The 18,439-nt window shown below is 36.6% G+C and overlaps 1 protein-coding gene across 5 annotated transcripts in view; it reads left to right on the top strand.

Annotated features, from left to right (window-relative positions):
• LOC149779962 (uncharacterized) overlaps window positions 1–18,439 on the top strand; it is a 170,316-nt gene that overhangs the window by 116,467 nt on the left and 35,410 nt on the right. For all 5 annotated transcript variants that reach the window (XM_089936673.1, XM_089936678.1, XM_089936679.1 and 2 more), the window contains 2 exons: window positions 11,220–11,295; window positions 13,974–14,069. In XM_089936673.1, the coding sequence (XP_089792799.1) occupies window positions 11,220–11,295; window positions 13,974–14,069 (172 nt within the window). The remainder of the gene's footprint in view (window positions 1–11,219; window positions 11,296–13,973; window positions 14,070–18,439) is intronic.

The following is an 18,439-nucleotide window of genomic DNA, read 5'->3' as shown; positions in this document are numbered from 1 at the left end:
ACCAGTCTTAATTGCAAGCATAGTAAGTAACACAAGTGTTATTTGCAAGCTAAGTAAGTAACACAAGTCTTGTGTTGGCTTGAGTTCACTTGCAAAGATTTAGGAAGGGGGATGTCCATGTCTATTGCACGTGCGCTGGTGGCTGACGAGCCCAGTATGTGACAGGCATGTCCATCCATAGAGGCTGTAGAGGAATGTCTGGGTTTTGGTGGGTGCTGTCAATGGTTCCAGGTTTTTTCTCTGCCATTTTTTTCCTTCAAGCTGGCCAATCTTTTTTGTTCAAAATTGGCAGTGGCCCGGTGAACTGTACATCGCCAGCTTTCATGGTCAGCAACTTGTGTTGCCCATTGGCAGTGATCGATACCACAGGTTGTGAGGGTCTTTTTCAAGGAGTCTTTATATCTCTTTTGAGGTGCTCCTCTATCATGGTGGCCAGTCAGGAGAGCTCACCATACAGTGCAATCTTTGGCAGGTGATGATCCTCCATCTTGGACACGTGCCCTGCCCAGTGTAGGTGTATCTTCATAAGCATGGCCTCAACGCTCATGATCCTTGCTTGTTTGAGGACTTAAGTGTTGGTGATGAAGTCACTCTAGTGGATGTTGAGGATGGTGCAGAGGCAGCGCTGATGAAAGCATTCAAGGAAGTTGAGGTGGCAGCTGTAGGGGACCCAGGATTTGGCACCATATAGGAGGGTGGTCAGTATGACAGCTCTGTAGATGCTGATCTTTGTATCTCTCTTGAGACTGGCATTGTACCACACTCGTTTATAGAGTCTGTTGAAGGTGCTGTTTGCCTTGGCCAGTCTGTTGTCTATATCTTTGTTGATCTTGGCATCAGAAGAGATCACATAGCCCAGGTAGGTGAACTGGTGGACTACATTCAGCTCTGTCTGGTCAATGAAGATGCTTGGTGGCCGGTACTCTTCCTTCGGAGCAGGCTGGTGAAGCACCTCAGTTTTCTTTAGGCTGACCTCATGACCAAAGAGCTGGCAAGCTTCTGCAAAGCAGAATGTTATGCGCTGTAAGGCAGCATCCATGTCGGCAACAAGGGCAGCGTTGTCTGCAAAGAGAAGTTCTAATCAGTTTTTCCAAGATCTTGGTGTAGGCCTCATGTCGCCTTAAGTTGAAGAGGTTGCCATCAGTACAAAATTGAATATAGATGCCATCGTCTTCATTTGGAGCATCATGCTGAAGAAAACTGAGGACAATGTGTGGCTAAAATGCAGCCCTGTTTCACGCCATTTATGATGGGAAGGTCTGTTACTGGTCGTTATTGTTTCTGACCTGACTAAGCTGGTCTTCATGTAGTTGGATGACCATGGTAAAAAACTTTGGAGGACAGCCGACCTTTTCAAGGGTTTTCAACCGTCCAGTCCTGCTCACCATGTCAGATGCCTTCGTTAGGTCCACAAATGTGATGTACACTTCTTTGTTTTGTTTTTGGCATTTTTCCTGGATCTGTCTCATGATGAACACCATGTCAGTTGGCTTTGAAGCCACATTGACTGTCCGGAACATGTTCTTCTGCAATGGTGTGTACAGCAACATTCTAGCAAGGATTTTGCCTGCAATGGAGAGCAGAGCCATTCCATGGTAGTTTGAGCAGTCGGACTTTTCCCCCTTGTTTTTGTACAAGGTGATGATGACTGCATCTCAGAGGAATTGTGAAAGTTTCCCTTGCTCCCAGCAGCAAACAAAGAACTCATGGAGTTTGGTGTGCAATGCTGGGCCTCCTCTCTTCCATATCTCTGGTGGGATACCATCTTTTCCTGCAGCCTTTCCAGTCTTCAACTGTTCTATGGCTTATACAGTCTCTTGTAGTGTGGGTGCCTCATTGAATTCTATCTTTGGTGGCTGTTGTGGGATGCAGTCAATAGCTGCCTCCTGGACTGTCGGCTAGTGCTGAAGAGCATGTGGAACTGCTCTGACCAGTGGATCAGGATAGGTTCCCTGTCAGTGAGTAGCTCTTGGCTATCTGTACTTCGCTGGGGGCTCTGTATTTGGAAGGAAGGACCATACACTGCTTTCAACGCTTCATAGAACCCCTTGTAGTCACCAGTGTCAGCGTACAGCTAGGTTCTTTCTGCAAGCTTTGTCCACCATTCATTTTGTATGTCTTGGAACCTGCACTGGAGGGAGCTGCAGATAAGGTAAAAGGCTGCTTTCTTCTGTGGACAGGATGGTTGAGTGAGGTGGGCTTGGTACGCTGATCTCTTTTTGGCAAGCAGTTCTTGGGTTTCTTGGTTGTTTTCATCAAACCAGTCTTTGTTTTTCTTAGTGATGAATCCAGGAATTTCTTTGAGGTCTGCAGAATGGCAGCCTTGATGTGATTCTACATCTCTTCTGGAGGCAGATCTGGCAGAAAATTAGGTTCTTCAAGTCTGTACTGCAGGCTGTCTTGAAAATCTGCCTTGATGTCTGCAGACAACAGGTTTTGGACCTGGAGCTTCCTTCTTGGGGTGCCTCCTTGTTGTTTGGGCATGGGATAGAAGTGGAAGACTAGCTTGCATTGGACAAGATGATGATCTGTGTGGCACTCTACACTGGACACCACTCTGGTATGAAGGACATCTTTTAAGTCCCTCTGGCATACTATGATATAATTGATTAGGTGCCATTGTTATGATCTAGTATGCATCCAGGTCATTTTCAGGCTGTCTTTCTGCTGGAATATGGTATTTGTTATGGTGAGCTGTAATTCTGTGCAAAATTCAAGAAGCAGACACCCATTGTCATTGCAGCCACCCACACCTTGTTTCCCAAGAATGGCTTTCCATGCTTCTGAGTCTTGGCCCACTCTGGCATTGAAATCTCTGAGGATGATTATTTTGTCACTCTCTGGGAAACTCTTGAGAAGTCTGCACAGGTCAGCATCTAATTTATCCTTTTCAGAAGGATCTGCCTGTAGTGTTGAAGCATATACACTGAAGAGTGTGTTGTGTTGTTGGTTTCTTAATGGGAGATGCATGGACATAATGCGGTCAGTGTGACCAGTGGGAAGGTTTGTTAACTTGGTGGCAATTGAGTGTTTGACCATAAAACCAATTCCTGAAAGTAATTTTTCAGTCTTTGGTTCTCCTGACCAGTACAGGGTGTATCCAGCACCGAGTTCTCACAAACTTCCTTTTTCCTCTGAAAGGCAGACTTTGCTAAGTACAGCAATGTCAACATCAAGGCGAGAGAGTTTGTATGCAGTTAAGGCAGAGTGTAGTTCTGGTCTGTTGCTGTCGGTTGAGCCTAGCATTGTTCTGATGTTCCAACAAGTCAGTTTTAGTCTTTTCTCATGATGTAAGGCAGGTGGGGCATGCTTTGTTTTTCTGTTATGTTTCGACTGTGTTGGAAGATGCTCATTGGCTGCAGCAGGCCAACTGGGTGGGGTAAGGAGACAAGCTTTGGTTATGCCACCTTTTCTAGGCACATCTCCATGTAGAGCAAGCAGTGTTGTCCCTAGAAAAGGTTGCTTGGTCACTCAGGCTGCTACTGGGTGATGGTGTCATCTCCAGGTCAACATCACATGGGAAAAGGCCTGAGTCGCCTGCATGTAGGATTGGGACTGCAGCTTCCAGTGACATCTTTCACCTGCCGTTTTTCCCCTTTCCCATTGCTGCAGGACTTGATAGAATCGTATAGATATAGGGGTAGATGTAAACAGTAGACAGTTTCTTTATGCCTGCTCAATGGAGCTTTTACGTGAAGTGCAGCTTGAGCAAACTGGCCCCACCCTTTAAACCTGGGGTTCATCTGCCATGGCCCAGCAAGCCAGGACAGTGGCAGCGAGGTCCGCAGGCCACAGGTTTTATATCGGAATTTCCCTCTCCTAGGCAGATGGCCAACCATGGCTGAAGAGATCTGCCTTCCCTGCTATTTCAAACCATAGCTGGTCAGTCACAGCCGAATCCACTAATACATATGGTGCACCCTGGTCCCGAACTCTTGGCCATAGATCTGTAGAGACCTTCCATCCTAGCCGGTGACTTTACTGTAGAAGTTCATTTGCCTAGTGATGCAGTGTTAACATCACCCCCTCAATTTCATTTGGCCTGCCAGCTGAAGCGGTGTACCGGGGTATGCCGGGAATGATTCCTTCTTGGAGGCAGATATGAGAGATTTGGGAGATGGATGAGGGCCAGCACGTCTGTCCAGTCAGAGAGTACAGCTGCCAGACAGCAAAGGTATTACCTCTATCCAGAGCCCCCATACCCCAACACATCTTAATTGCAAGCTAAGTAAGTAACACAAGTCTTAATTGCAAGCTAAGTAAGTAACACAAGTCTTAATTGCAAGGTTACAACACAGGTCTTAGTTGCAAGGTAAGTAACACAAGTCTTAATTGCAGGTAAGTAAATAACACAGGTCTTAATTGCAAGGTAAGTAACACAAGTCTTAATTTCAAGCTAAGTAAGCAACACAAGTCTTAATTGCAGGTGGTTCAGATATTTTCTGTCCCTAGGTTACCATATTTATTCTATTATAACATGCACCAATCACAATGAGCATAGCATAAAACCAGATCTCAATCACATACGCTACCAAGAGCTCATGGTCTACAAGTTTTACATGAATCCTAAGTTGAAATAATAGTGTAGATTTTGAAATGCCATATGCAGTGGAAAATCGTTATGGATGAGTATGTCCTGTTTGCAGTTTGGCAACCAATATGCATCAACCAATTACAGAAATTCACATTTAAAATCAATTTTATATGTTATCTTAATGTATTGCTTTTTTATACTTTATTTTTATTCTTTCTTAAACTATGGGATTAATTAAAGCTGCATTTTCTATTTAAAGAGAACTGATGGCCATGTTCTATGTAGTTTGTAGATGGATGATTTCATAGTAATTGAATCTTTCACATATTTTTCAGGACAGTTATTTTATCCTTGCTGAATATAAACAATAACTTAAGAGCAAAAGTGGATGTTTGTCATGCATTCTGCACAATCCTTTATTGATATCAGTAAATGGCATATGTATATACATATACATATGGGTATGCATGTATTTCTCTCTCTTGCAATATAACTTTAACGCATGTAATATATACATAATTTTATTTGCTCATGTATAGCATGTGATTAACTGCTAATGTGCCAACAATATATCAATGTCTAGACTTCTTTCTACTACACCAAGAGCATAGACCCAGAAAGATGTGGCATTACAAAATGTACTGATATATCATTGTCTATTCTGCTCCCTACACATATATTTTCAATTTTATAATCTAGACCCTGGTCAGTAGAAACCAGATCATATCAGTGTTTGCATTACAGCATGGACTCTGAATTGCCTCCACATTAATCCAACAGCAGATCCAGGTCTTTCAGATGCTTTTCATCATACAGTTAAACCTCTCAAAGACCAGAAAATCCCTCTGGACCTTATTCATTTTTCAGATATCCATTTTGTTGAGATTCTCTATTTTTACATAGAAATGAGATGTAATCGGCTGTTCAGGCGCATAAATTGTTGATAAATTTTGACTAATTATCAATAGCCAGTCATTATTGATGTGTAATGACATTAAGATTTAATAACATATGTTTCTAATGGATTTTATTTCATTCTGCATGGCTTGCAACTTCTCAAAGACCATTGGATGGCCACAACTCTAATTATTTCAGTTTCATGCAGTTCATTATAGCATAACTTTGGTGAAGTACACTTAGCTATATAGGTAGGTAATACAACTATACATACCATATGTTGCAATGAGAAGCCCATGTTTGGGTGATAAACCCATGCACCACTTTCACAGAACTTGTTCCATTTTTATTTAAGAAAGCCTTGTCCAATTAGAAGCCCACCTCTTGCCTTTTACAAGGTGAGGCTTATTACAGTACATTATTTTTACAATATATTTATTTGGCTTTAAATTTGCATGTGACACCTTCACAAATGGGTTATGGCCTTTTGGAGGTCATATTCAAAGCAATTAAAGTTATAATCTCTGCTTTATGTTAACTGTTTGGACAATTTATATAAACACTTCTTGTTAAAGGGCTAACCTTTTGAAGGACATTTTTCAAACTTTTAAAGAAGATTTTGAATGAAGAGAGCTGACACTTTATTTTTACCTTTGTCAGAATTAGGTTAAAAATGAGATTATAATTGATTAATACAGCTTTGACTGTAGTGTATTCATCAAATTTGAAAATTCCTCTCCTAAAGTCTCAGTTTACCTGTTTAAATGTAAAGTGAGGCCATACTTTGGAAGTTTAATTTTTTATACAGTGAAACAACTCAAAACTGAAAACCCTTGGGACCAAATTTAATTTTTGGTTTTGAAACAGATTGTGCTTACTGAGAGTATTGAAGATGTAAAAAAAAAAGTATCTATAAGTTGATGTATAAGCGCATCATCATTGATAACAGCCTTCATTTTTAAGACCACAACATCTTAATTTTGTAAAACCCAAACTGTAATGTTTTTCATGTGATTTGAGTGACAGAATTTCATGTGCATGTGTTTAAAAGGAAAAGGACTTTGACTCAGCCAGTCATTCTGACATCTTGACATGTGTAAAAACAAATGACAGTCATGGTTACTTGAATACATGACATATTTCATGAGTTTTCTATTTTGAAAATCAGTATAGCAAATCTGACTTGTTTAGAATACTTTTGTGTCAGTCTCCATTTGCAAAGCTTTAAAAGCAAGATGACAGGCCTGGTTATTAAACTCTGGCTAATTATTTTAAAAAGATACAAACATACTAATGATTATTAATACAAATGAAGATCATCATTCATGATTCAATAATAAACAGATCAACATAATCCTTCTTAATTGGCTTATCTACAATCATTTAGTTATTAACAATTTACCATCAAAGTTAGCCATTATTTACTTGGCAGGGACTTTCAAGTAGCCTATTGTATATCAGCCCTAATATGTGTCATGTGCATAAAAAGTATTGTTTTTAAGTTGCATGCCTTTTGGATATTTCTGGATCATTAGACAGGCTCACTGACAAGCCTACTGCAGTATTTGCTAATTATATAAATAATCTGGATCAACAGGTGTCAGCTGTGTTTTACTCGATCCATGACTATACTTCCATGCTTAAGTGGAGTTTTCCTTTTATTGAGTTTTTTTTCCAGTCTAAAATTGAAATGTGGGTCTTGGAAATTTGTTTAGTTTTTGGAGTAGAAGAATTTTAGTGTACTGGAGACCAAAAAAATATGCCATCGAAGAAAGAAAACCTTTAGCTCAGAAAATTTTCAATCTTGAGTGGATCCTGGTATTAAGTTCTGTTTTGAGGGGCTTCACTGTAATTGCAATGTGACCCACACTCCATCCCCCAAAAAACATTTAAGAACTGCTTGCTTAAAATGACCCACCTGGGAATGCAAATGCAGCAAGGAATCAGATTTTTGTGTTTGAAATAAGTTTAAATTAATTGGAAAGAAGAATTGTATGAGAAATAACAAAAAATGTTCAATCTATTATGTCCACACTTGTTGCAGTTATATTATGTCCTTCCATTTATCACTCATTTGACCTGTTGACCTGAACTGACCATTTACACAATCTAAGGGAGGGTAATCATATTTTATATTTATCATGGAGATAATTCATCATCATCTTCATTGAAAGTCTCTCCCATAAATCAGTCTATTCTCATTGATTAAATGGCAATGGTTTCAGAATGCACCACCAGGGGGAGGAGGGGGTTTGAAGTCCAAAGTCACATTTTCACATTATCATAGGTATTATGGAATCATCCTTGTAAACTTAACTCTATCTACACTGACTGATGGAAGGTGGTCATATTTGGTTTGTTGTTTTGCGAGGATGAATAGATGACAGTGAAGGTTTCCATTTCATACCTGCCATATTACCAGACAGTGTTTGAGTGCTTTTTGAGACTCAAAAGGTGTGCTTTGAGGGAGACCAGTGCATGTGACCAAAAAAAGCAAAGTCATCCAATTGAGAATAAGTTTACTTTTCATTAAACCTATAGAAAATAATTGGAAATTTAAACCTGAAAATAATTTTGTCTCTCTTGTTCAAAGCATTAAATACACTTGCAAAGAAACAAATCATTGGTAGACTTAGTACAGTGTGACCCCACTATAACAAAGAAGTTCAGGTCCATAGAACCTGACTGTGTTATAGTCTGAACTATGTGATGACCAACCAAGTCAGTTAGTCAAGAAAATGATGCATGTAACAAAGAAATGGGGGGGGCGGGTAATAAAAACGGCCACAAAAATACATGCTTTTGTAAAATGAAGACAAATTAGTCTGAAATACAAGACAAGTTATTTGTGTATTACAATCCATAATCCATGAAGTAGTGTACATGTATATTAAAAAATCCATGAATTCAAGTATAAATCACATGTTGTAAAATTCATGCATCAGTCACATCCCATTAGAAAACACAGATACCATATATAAAAAATGATAGTCCTTTTTTATCTATATCAAATTGAAACTGAACAATTCACTATATTATTGTCACAAGTAGTACATGGTTGTAGTTGTTTACATGCTACATATGTACATGCACTTTAACTGGCCTAGATTTAGGTCAGCTGGAGACGGCTATCATTTTCTCAAGGCTACCCAAGGGATGAGGCTTATATTCGTAATGAAATAAAAAGATGAACAAATTAAAAGTTTAACAAACATCTTTGCAAGATACCCAATCTTTAGTTAAGTTGCTGGAAAGATATCTATGGTTTTAAAAGATTGGAAATTTAATTTGCATGTATGCCACTGTTGGTTGCAATCATAAGCATAAACTTTTACCTGGAAAAAGGAAAGTTTTACAATACAATAAACATGTTCCAGTCACTTTGGAAAATGCAAGAATCCATCAGATTCCATTGCTTTTATTTAAATTTTGTGCTGACTTCCTTTGATGAAAGGTTCTTTGCTTTTATTGAAGACTGGAGTCAGCTTTCTTTGATGAAGGGTGCATGTGTTATTGAAGTCACCACTAAAAGACAAGGACCAAACAAATGGCCATTTCTTACTGTGGTGGAATCTTCAAATAATTGTAGAACATTGACTGAGACTGATTTGTTTTCCTTTGCTTAGTATTTTTACAGAATGATTGGTGCTTCAAAGGCAATCGGTTTTCTATGAAGTTCAGCAGAACTACTTTTTCTGGGTACATTTACAAAAAGGAATTCACTGTCATTTGGTTGATTGTAGCAGTTACTATTCCTACCCTCAAAGGTTGGTCATTTGTAGCCAGACACAGTATCATGACTATTGGAGTGTATCACATCATAAAGTACTCAGGCCAGATATTAGCATAAGTGGATTATGATATAATAATACACTACTAAGATGGTTTGTTGATAGGTACAAAGCATTTGTTTATGTAACAATGGTGCCTCTGAATTTCTCCACTCCATACCCAAGATACAAGTTTAAATAGCCAACAATGTTGCACAAAAAAAAATAATTGCCAGATGGTATATTTTGTTGCCAATAAGGAAAAAAATTACAATTTGTGACATTGGCAAAGCTCAGCATGATCCCTGAATAAACTTTTTACACATTATTTTTCATACTTTTAAGAAGAAAAAATGTTTTTTCATGTATGAGAAAATACATGTATGTGAAATTTCAGGAGTTATGCCACATTTATCTTATATTAGAATTCATATGTGATCTTTCCCCAAAATGGTGAGAAAAAAATTTTAAGTATGTTTTGGTAGTTTTAATAAAGAATTTTTTTGTATATGAGAAAAATACATGTATAGGAAATTTTGGGAGCCAATGATAACATCACTACTGTTGAGTACATGTGTTAAAACATTATCAACACAAATCAAAGTGTAAACATGAGTGTGTGCTTATTATTGTCTTTCAAGCAATCTATTTCATGGCTAAATGACTAAAATCATAATGAAAAGCATAGGTCAATTAACAAAATTAAGATAACAAAAAATAATAAGAGAATAGATCTGAATGTTCAAATCAGTGTGTCAGATATGTTACATACAGGTAGCGCTCCTGTTTCAACCGACATCATACACACAGTAATGACATATGCCGACAAGTTGTTTGCAACATGTGCCAAGAATTAAATGCTGCCCCCTCCCCCATAAGCAGGTGTGTGTCACTGAGTAAAACTCTGTCAACCAGGAGTTCTGAAAATTATTTATGCTGGGCTTTTATTGCTTTGCTGATAGCTAATTGCTTCCTGAATCACCTTAAAATATGAATGGCACTTGAACACTATTCCAACATTTGAAATAATCACGCTTTGCATTTTATATATGGAGTAAAATCTGACTTCAACTGTTCACAAACTTGCCAGTAAATAATCTTTAATACAGATGGCTTAAATATTTTTATATAAGGCAATGATAGGTAATAACTATTGTTATTCAGCATACATCTATTATCTCTTTGATTTATCTATAATGAGTTGTTCCACTTTGTGAACTTTACCTATGCCAACTAGCACATATAATGGGTTCACCATCTGCAGTCTTCAAAATACTGAACACATCACACTAGCTTTGTCAGCCAATTAAGTAATATACCTGACCTCTTTGCCTTTTGTTTGCCACTATTTAAACTGCTGAATGGCTAGTTTTATATCAGAATAGTTACTGTCTATACAGGCAACATTTTGTGTGCATATAATGAAGTTTTTCTTTTTTTTTGTATTTTGAAGATTACTGAAAATTGTGTTTTTCAAAACATGACCATGTTGCAGGGTTTGGGAGTAAAATAAACCATGTTTTTAGCATGAGACCATGTTATGGCAGGTATGCAAGTTTTTTGCATGAGACCATGTTATGGCAGGTATGCAAGTTTTTAGCATGAGACCATGTTATGGCAGGTATGCATGTTTTTAGCATGAGACCATGTTATGGCAGGTATGCAAGTTTTTAGCATGAGACCATGTTATGGCAGGTATGCAAGTTTTTAGCATGAGACCATGTTATGGCAGGTATGCAAGTTTTTAGCATGAGACCATGTTATGGCAGGTATGCATGTTTTTAGCATGAGACCATGTTATGGCAGGTATGCAAGTTTTAAATGCAGACAAGTGATGGAAGAAGGGGGGAGAGTGTGTATGTGTGAATGTATGGGTGGGTGGGTAGATTAAGAATAAAAAGTTCAGATAATTGTAAGGGTTTAAACTGATTGTAGTGATATAGTTCTTGTCTTTTCTCTGCTGACTTCCTTGGTGAGAACAGATTTTTAATACTGACTTTATTATTTGTTCTGTTCAGTCAGCAAGTGCGTGCACGAGAGAGTGAGATCAGGAGATTGACAAAAGAGCAGGAAGATCTGATGCGTAAGCTTGAGGTAATTTTTAGTCTTGAGGTCATTTTTAGTCTTGAGGTCATTTTTAGGCTAGCATTATTTTTTCATGTTGACATTTGTTCTATTTTGCATCATGACATCAATTGGCTAAGAGTTTTGGACTGGCAGCAAAATATTTGGAACAGGTGAACTGGAAATTGTATAATTTTAAATTAACTAGGTATGTAAATTCATTTTGTACTAACTTTAAATTTGTTATATCTGTGTTTTATGTGCATTATATTTTTCAGACCCTTTAATTAATGGTATATGTAAATTTGAATGGAATAAAATAGGTGCTAGTTGCTTCCATTCATTGTACTGACACATGTGTTCTATACACTATACTTGTATACTAATACACAATACACATGTACTGATACACTATATTTGTGTACTGATACAGCAGTCACATGTACTGATACACAATACACATGTACTGATACACTATACTTGTGTACTGGTACAGCATACACATGTACTGATACACAATACACATGTACTGATACACTATACTTGTGTACTGATACAGTATACACATGTACTGATACACAATACACATGTACTGATACACTATACTTGTGTACTGGTACAGCAGTCACATGTACTGATACACAATACACATGTACTGATACAGCAGTCACATGTACTGATACACAATACACATGTACTGATACACTATACTTGTGTACTGGTACAGCAGTCACATGTACTGATACACAATACACATGTACTGATACAGCAGTCACATGTACTGATACACAATACACATGTACTGATACACTATACTTGTGTACTGGTACAGCAGTCACATGTACTGATACACAATACACATGTACTGATACAGCAGTCACATGTACTGATACACAATACACATGTACTGATACACTATACTTGTGTACTGATACAGCATACACATGTACTGATACACAATACACATGTACTGATACACTATACTTGTGTACTGGTACAGCAGTCACATGTACTGATACACAATACACATGTACTGATACAGCAGTCACATGTACTGATACACAATACACATGTACTGATAAACTATACTTGTGTACTGATACAGCATACACATGTACTGATACACAATACACATGTACTGATACACTATACTTGTGTACTGGTACAGCAGTCACATGTACTGATACACAATACACATGTACTGATACAGCAGTCACATGTACTGATACACAATACACATGTACTGATACACTATACTTGTGTACTGATACAGCATACACATGTACTGATACACAATACACATGTACTGATACATGATACTTGTGTACTGGTACAGCAGTCACATGTACTGATACACAATACACATGTACTGATACAGCAGTCACATGTACTGATACACAATACATATGTACTGATACAGTATACACATGTACTGATACACAATACACATGTACTGATACAATATACTTGTGTACTGGTACAGCAGTCACATGTACTGATACACAATACACATGTACTGATACACAATACACATGTACTGATACAATATACTTGTGTACTGGTACAGCAGTCACATGTACTGATACACAATACACATGTACTGATACACTATACCTGTGTACTGATACAGCAGTCACATGTACTAATACACAATACACATGTACTGATATATCATACACATGTAATGATACAGTATACACATGTACTGATTCACTATACACATGTACTGATACACTATACTTGTGTACTGATACACTACACTTGTGTACTGATGCACTATACTTATCTAATGATACACTATTTGTGTGTACTGATACACTATACATGTGTAATGATACACCATACACTTGTACTGATACACAAAACACATGTACTGATACAATATACTTGTGTACAGATACACTATACGTATGTACTGATACACTATACCTATGTACTAATACACTATATCTGACACAGAAAGAATGGATTAATTTAATTGTGATGTATTTGAGAATTATTACAGAAAACATACAATAATGGTAAATCATTTGAGACCCATACATACAGAAAGATATTGATTTTTCTAGAAAACTGATGTTCTAAATACTGTGAATTCACTAGTTTTTCATGGCTTACTTATTTTCATGGCATACTGATTTTCATGGCTTACTGATTTTAATGGCTTACTGATGTTATTGTACTGAATTTCAGGATATATTGACTTTCTTGGTGTATTAATTTTCTAATTGCACTGATTTCATGATGTACTGATTTTCATGGTGAATTGAATTTAAGATATAGATCTTTTAATGGTATAGTGATTTCATGGTGTACTGAATATCAGCGCATACTGATTTTCATGGTGTGCTAATTTTTATAGTGAGCCGATTTTCATTATGTACTGAAATTCAGGATCTACTGATTTTCATAATGTATTTTATTTAATTTTCATGGTGTAAAATGGATTTGGGGGGTATTCAAGGATTTTATTCCAACAAACCACAAAATCAGTCTAGACAGTTTGCTAGGTTAGTTAAATAAACAACATAGGCCCAGATTTCAGGACCTGTGTTGTTGACTCAGCTTTTAAGTGAGCACATACAGTACCTACATGCATGAGAAGATTTGGCAATGTTTTCAAAGATTGTACATTAGGATGTCGCACAATTCATACATTCTGTTCTGCTACAGAAGGTATTTTCAGGATATTGTGTTCTTGTTTTTAGGCATCTGCCACAAAAATTGCAGAGCTGGAAGAGAAGACAGAAGATCTGAAGCTTCAAGTGCGACATGAGCTGATGAAAAATGATGGTATAGAGAAGGTACCATCACTGTACTTTCATCTTAAGCAATATCATAATCTTGTACACCAATGATGTGATTGTGAACTATACATTTATATTAATACACCACTTTGCCATTAGCTACGTTTGAATTAAGGGCATTTTTGTTATCAGTTCTGTAACTAGAAGACATGGTCAAAACCTCTCAACTCTTAATTATAAGGTAGAAATCGGTAAACTCTGAATGACTGGGTAGAAATCTGTAAACTCTGAATGACTGGGTAGAAATCTGTAAACTCTGAATGACTGGGTAGAAATCTGTAAACTCTGAATGACTGGGTAGAAATCTGTAAACTCTGAATGACAGGGTAGAAATCTGTAAACTCTGAATAACTGGGTAGAAATCTGTAAACTCTTAATGCCTGGGTAGAAATCTGTAAACTCTTATTGACTGGGTAGAAATCTGTAAACTCTGAATGCCTGGGTGGAAATCTGTAAACTCTTAACTGGGTAGAAAACTGTAAACTCTTAATGACTGGGTAGAGATCTGTACTCTTATTGACTGGGTGGAAATCTATAAACTCTTAATGACTGGGTAGAAATCTGTAAACTCTTATTGAATGGGTAGAAATCTGTAAACTCTTAATGACTGGGTAGAAAACTGTAAACTCTGAATGACTGGGTGGAAATCTGTAAACTCTGAATGACTGGGTAGAAAACTGTAAACTCTTAATGACTGGGTGGAAATCTGTAAACTCTTAATGACTGGGTAGAAAACTGTAAACTCTGAATGACTGAGTAGAAAACTGTAAACTCTTAATGACTGGGTAGAAAACTGTAAACTCTGAATGACTGAGTAGAAATCTGTAAACTCTTATTGACTGGGTAGAAATCTGTAAACTCTGAATGCCTGGGTGGAAATCTGTAAACTCTTAACTGGTAGAAATCTGTAAACTCTTATTGACTGAGTAGAAATCTGTAAACTCTGAATGACTGGGTGGAAATCTGTAATCTCTGAATGACTGGGTAGAAATCTGTAAACTCTGAATGCCTGAGTGGAAATCTGTAAACTCTTATTGACTGGGTAGAAATCTGTAAATTCTAAATGCCTGGGTGGAAATCTGTAAACTCTTAATTGGGTAGAAATCTGTAAACTCTTAATGACTGAGTAGAAATCTGTAAACTCTGAATGACTGGGTGGAAATCTGTAAACTCTGAATGCCTGGGTGGAAATCTGTAAACTCTTAATGACTGGGTAGAAATCTGTAAACTCTTATTGACTGGGTAGAAATCTGTAAACTCTGAATGACTGGGTAGGAAACTGTAAACTTTTAATGACTGGGTAGAAAACTGTAAACTCTTAACTGGGTAGAAATCTGTAAACTGTTAATGACTGAGTAGAAATCTGTAAACTCTTAACTGGGTAGAAGTCTGTCAACTCTTAATGACTGAGTAGAAATTTGTAAACTGAATGACTGGGTAGAAAACTGTAAACTCTTAACTGGGTAGAAATCTGTAAACTGTTAATGACTGGGTAGAAATCTGTAAACTCTTAATGACTGAGTAGAAATCTGTCAGCTCTTAATGACTGAGTAGAAATCTGTCAGCTCTTAATGCAGTGTGCCAATTAATAGTTTACACATTCTCCATTAAAGAAGAATATTCTTATCAATACCTTTTTGCAGTGTAATATACTGTGAATATTCTTATCAATACCTTTTTGCAGTGTAATATACTGCTGTTCAAAAGATAAAGAGGAATATTCTTATCAATATCTTTTTGCAGTGTAATATACTGTTGTTCAAAAGATAAAGAAGAATGTTCTTATCAATATCTTTTTGCAGTGTAATATACTGTTGTTCAAAAGATAAAGAGGAATATTCTTATCAATACCTTTTTGCAGTGTAATATAGTTTTTTAAAAGATAAAGAGGAATATTCTTATCAATACCTTTTTGCAGTGTAATATACTGTTTTTCAAAAGATATTTTGTTGTGACTGTAAGTGCAGTTTAAATCCCATTTAAATATACAAACCAATGCATGTTATCTGACTGAACAAAGCAGGATCATTTGAAAACGATGTGAAATGGACTCTGACATCCCAACATTGATTAAAAATAAAATGATTGAGCATATGGAGGTCAAATTGTCATTATCACTCAAAACATATTGGATAATATCAAACATTTCTGATATATTTTTGTGTTTTAATTCACAAAAGATTGAATTTTCATAACCTGTTATGGAAACCAAGTGAAGTTAATCACTTAAAGGCAGATAAAAAAAAAAATTCCACCTGATCCTACAAAGTGTTCCTTAGTATATACATATTCTATATTGCAACAAATCGTAACAAAGTGTTCCTTAGTATATACATGTTCTATATTGCACCAAATCGTAACAGTGTTCCTATGTATATACATGTTCTATATTGCACCAAATCGTAACAAAGTGTTCCTTAGTATATACATATTCTATATTGCAACAAGTCATAACAAAGTGTTCCTTAGTATATACATGTTCTATATTGCAACAAATCCTAACAAAGTGTTCCTTAGTATATATATGTTCTATATTGCAACAAATCCTAACAAAGTGTTCCTTAGTATATACATGTTCTATATTGCATCAAATCATAACAAAGTGTTCCTTAGTATATACATGTTCTATATTGCAATAAATTGTAACAAAGTTACACAATGTCAATGCACTGTATCCAAATAATTGTATACACTGAGGTGATACACTGTATCCAAATAATTGTATACATTGAGGTGATACACTGTATCCAAATAATTGTATACATTGAGGTGATACACTTTATCTACATGGCATCATACTATGTTAGTTGATGCAATGTATCCATGTCATACATTGTGAGTCAATGCACTGTATCCAAATAATTGTATACATTGAGAGGTGATACACTGTATCTACATGGCATCATACTATGTTAGCTGATGCACTGTATCCATGTCATACAGTGTGAGTCAATGTACTGTATCCAAATAATTGTATACATTGAGGTGATACACTGTATCTACATGGCATCATACTATGTTAGCTGATGCAATGTATCCATGTCATACATTGTGAGTCAATGCACTGTATCCAAATAATTGTATACATTGAGAGGTGATACACTGTATCTACATGGCATCATACTATGTTAGCTGATGCACTGTATCCATGTCATACAGTGTGAGTCAATGCACTGTATCCAAATAATTGTATACATTGAGAGGTGATACACTGTATCTACATGGCATCATACTATGTTAGCTGATGCACTGTATCCATGTCATACATTGTGAGTCAATGCACTGTATCCAAATAATTGTATACATTGAGAGGTGATACACTGTATCTACATGGCATCATACTGTGTTAGTTGATGCAATGTATCCATGTCATACAGTGTGAGTCAATGCACTGTATCCAAATAATTGTATACATTGAGAGGTGATACACTGTATCTACATGGCATCATACTATGTTAGCTGATGCACTGTATCCATGTCATACAGTGTGAGTCAATGTACTGTATCCAAATAATTGTATACATTGAGAGGTGATACACTGTATCTACATGACATCATACTATGTTAGCTGATGCACTGTATCCATGTCATACAGTGTGAGTCAATGCACTGTATCCAAATAATTGTATACATTGAGAGGTGATACACTGTATCTACATGACATCATACTATGTTAGCTGATGCACTGTATCCATGTCATACAGTGTGAGTCAATGCACTGTATCCAAATAATTGTATACATTGAGAGGTGATACACTGTATCTACATGGCATCATACTATGTTAGTTGATGCACTGTATCCATGTCATACAGTGTGAGTCAATGCACTGTATCCAAATAATTGTATACATTGAGAGGTGATACACTGTATCTACATGGCATCATACTATGTTAGTTGATGCACTGTATCCATGTCATACAGTGTGAGTCAATGTACTGTATCCAAATAATTGTATACATTGAGGTGATACACTGTATCTACATGGCATCATACTATGTTAGCTGATGCAATGTATCCATGTCATACAGTGTGAGTCAATGCACTGTATCCAAATAATTGTATACATTGAGAGGTGATACACTGTATCTACATGGCATCATACTATGTTAGTTGATGCACTGTATCCATGTCATACAGTGTGAGTCAATGTACTGTATCCAAATAATTGTATACATTGAGAGGTGATACACTGTATCTACATGGCATCATACTATGTTAGCTGATGCAATGTATCCATGTCATACAGTGTGAGTCAATGTACTGTATCCACATAATGTAATACTCTGTATTGATGCACAGTATTGACATAACATCTAAAATTGTGAATCAATGCACTGTATCCAAATAATTTTGTATAATTTGAGTC

Source organism: Sinohyriopsis cumingii, chromosome 16, assembly GCF_028554795.1.
Source record: "Sinohyriopsis cumingii isolate HCF-2022 chromosome 16, ASM2855479v2, whole genome shotgun sequence".
NCBI lineage: Eukaryota > Metazoa > Mollusca > Bivalvia > Unionida > Unionidae > Sinohyriopsis > Sinohyriopsis cumingii.
The sequence above is the reverse complement of the archived record's forward strand: the minus strand, read 5'-3'. Positions and strand labels throughout refer to the sequence as shown.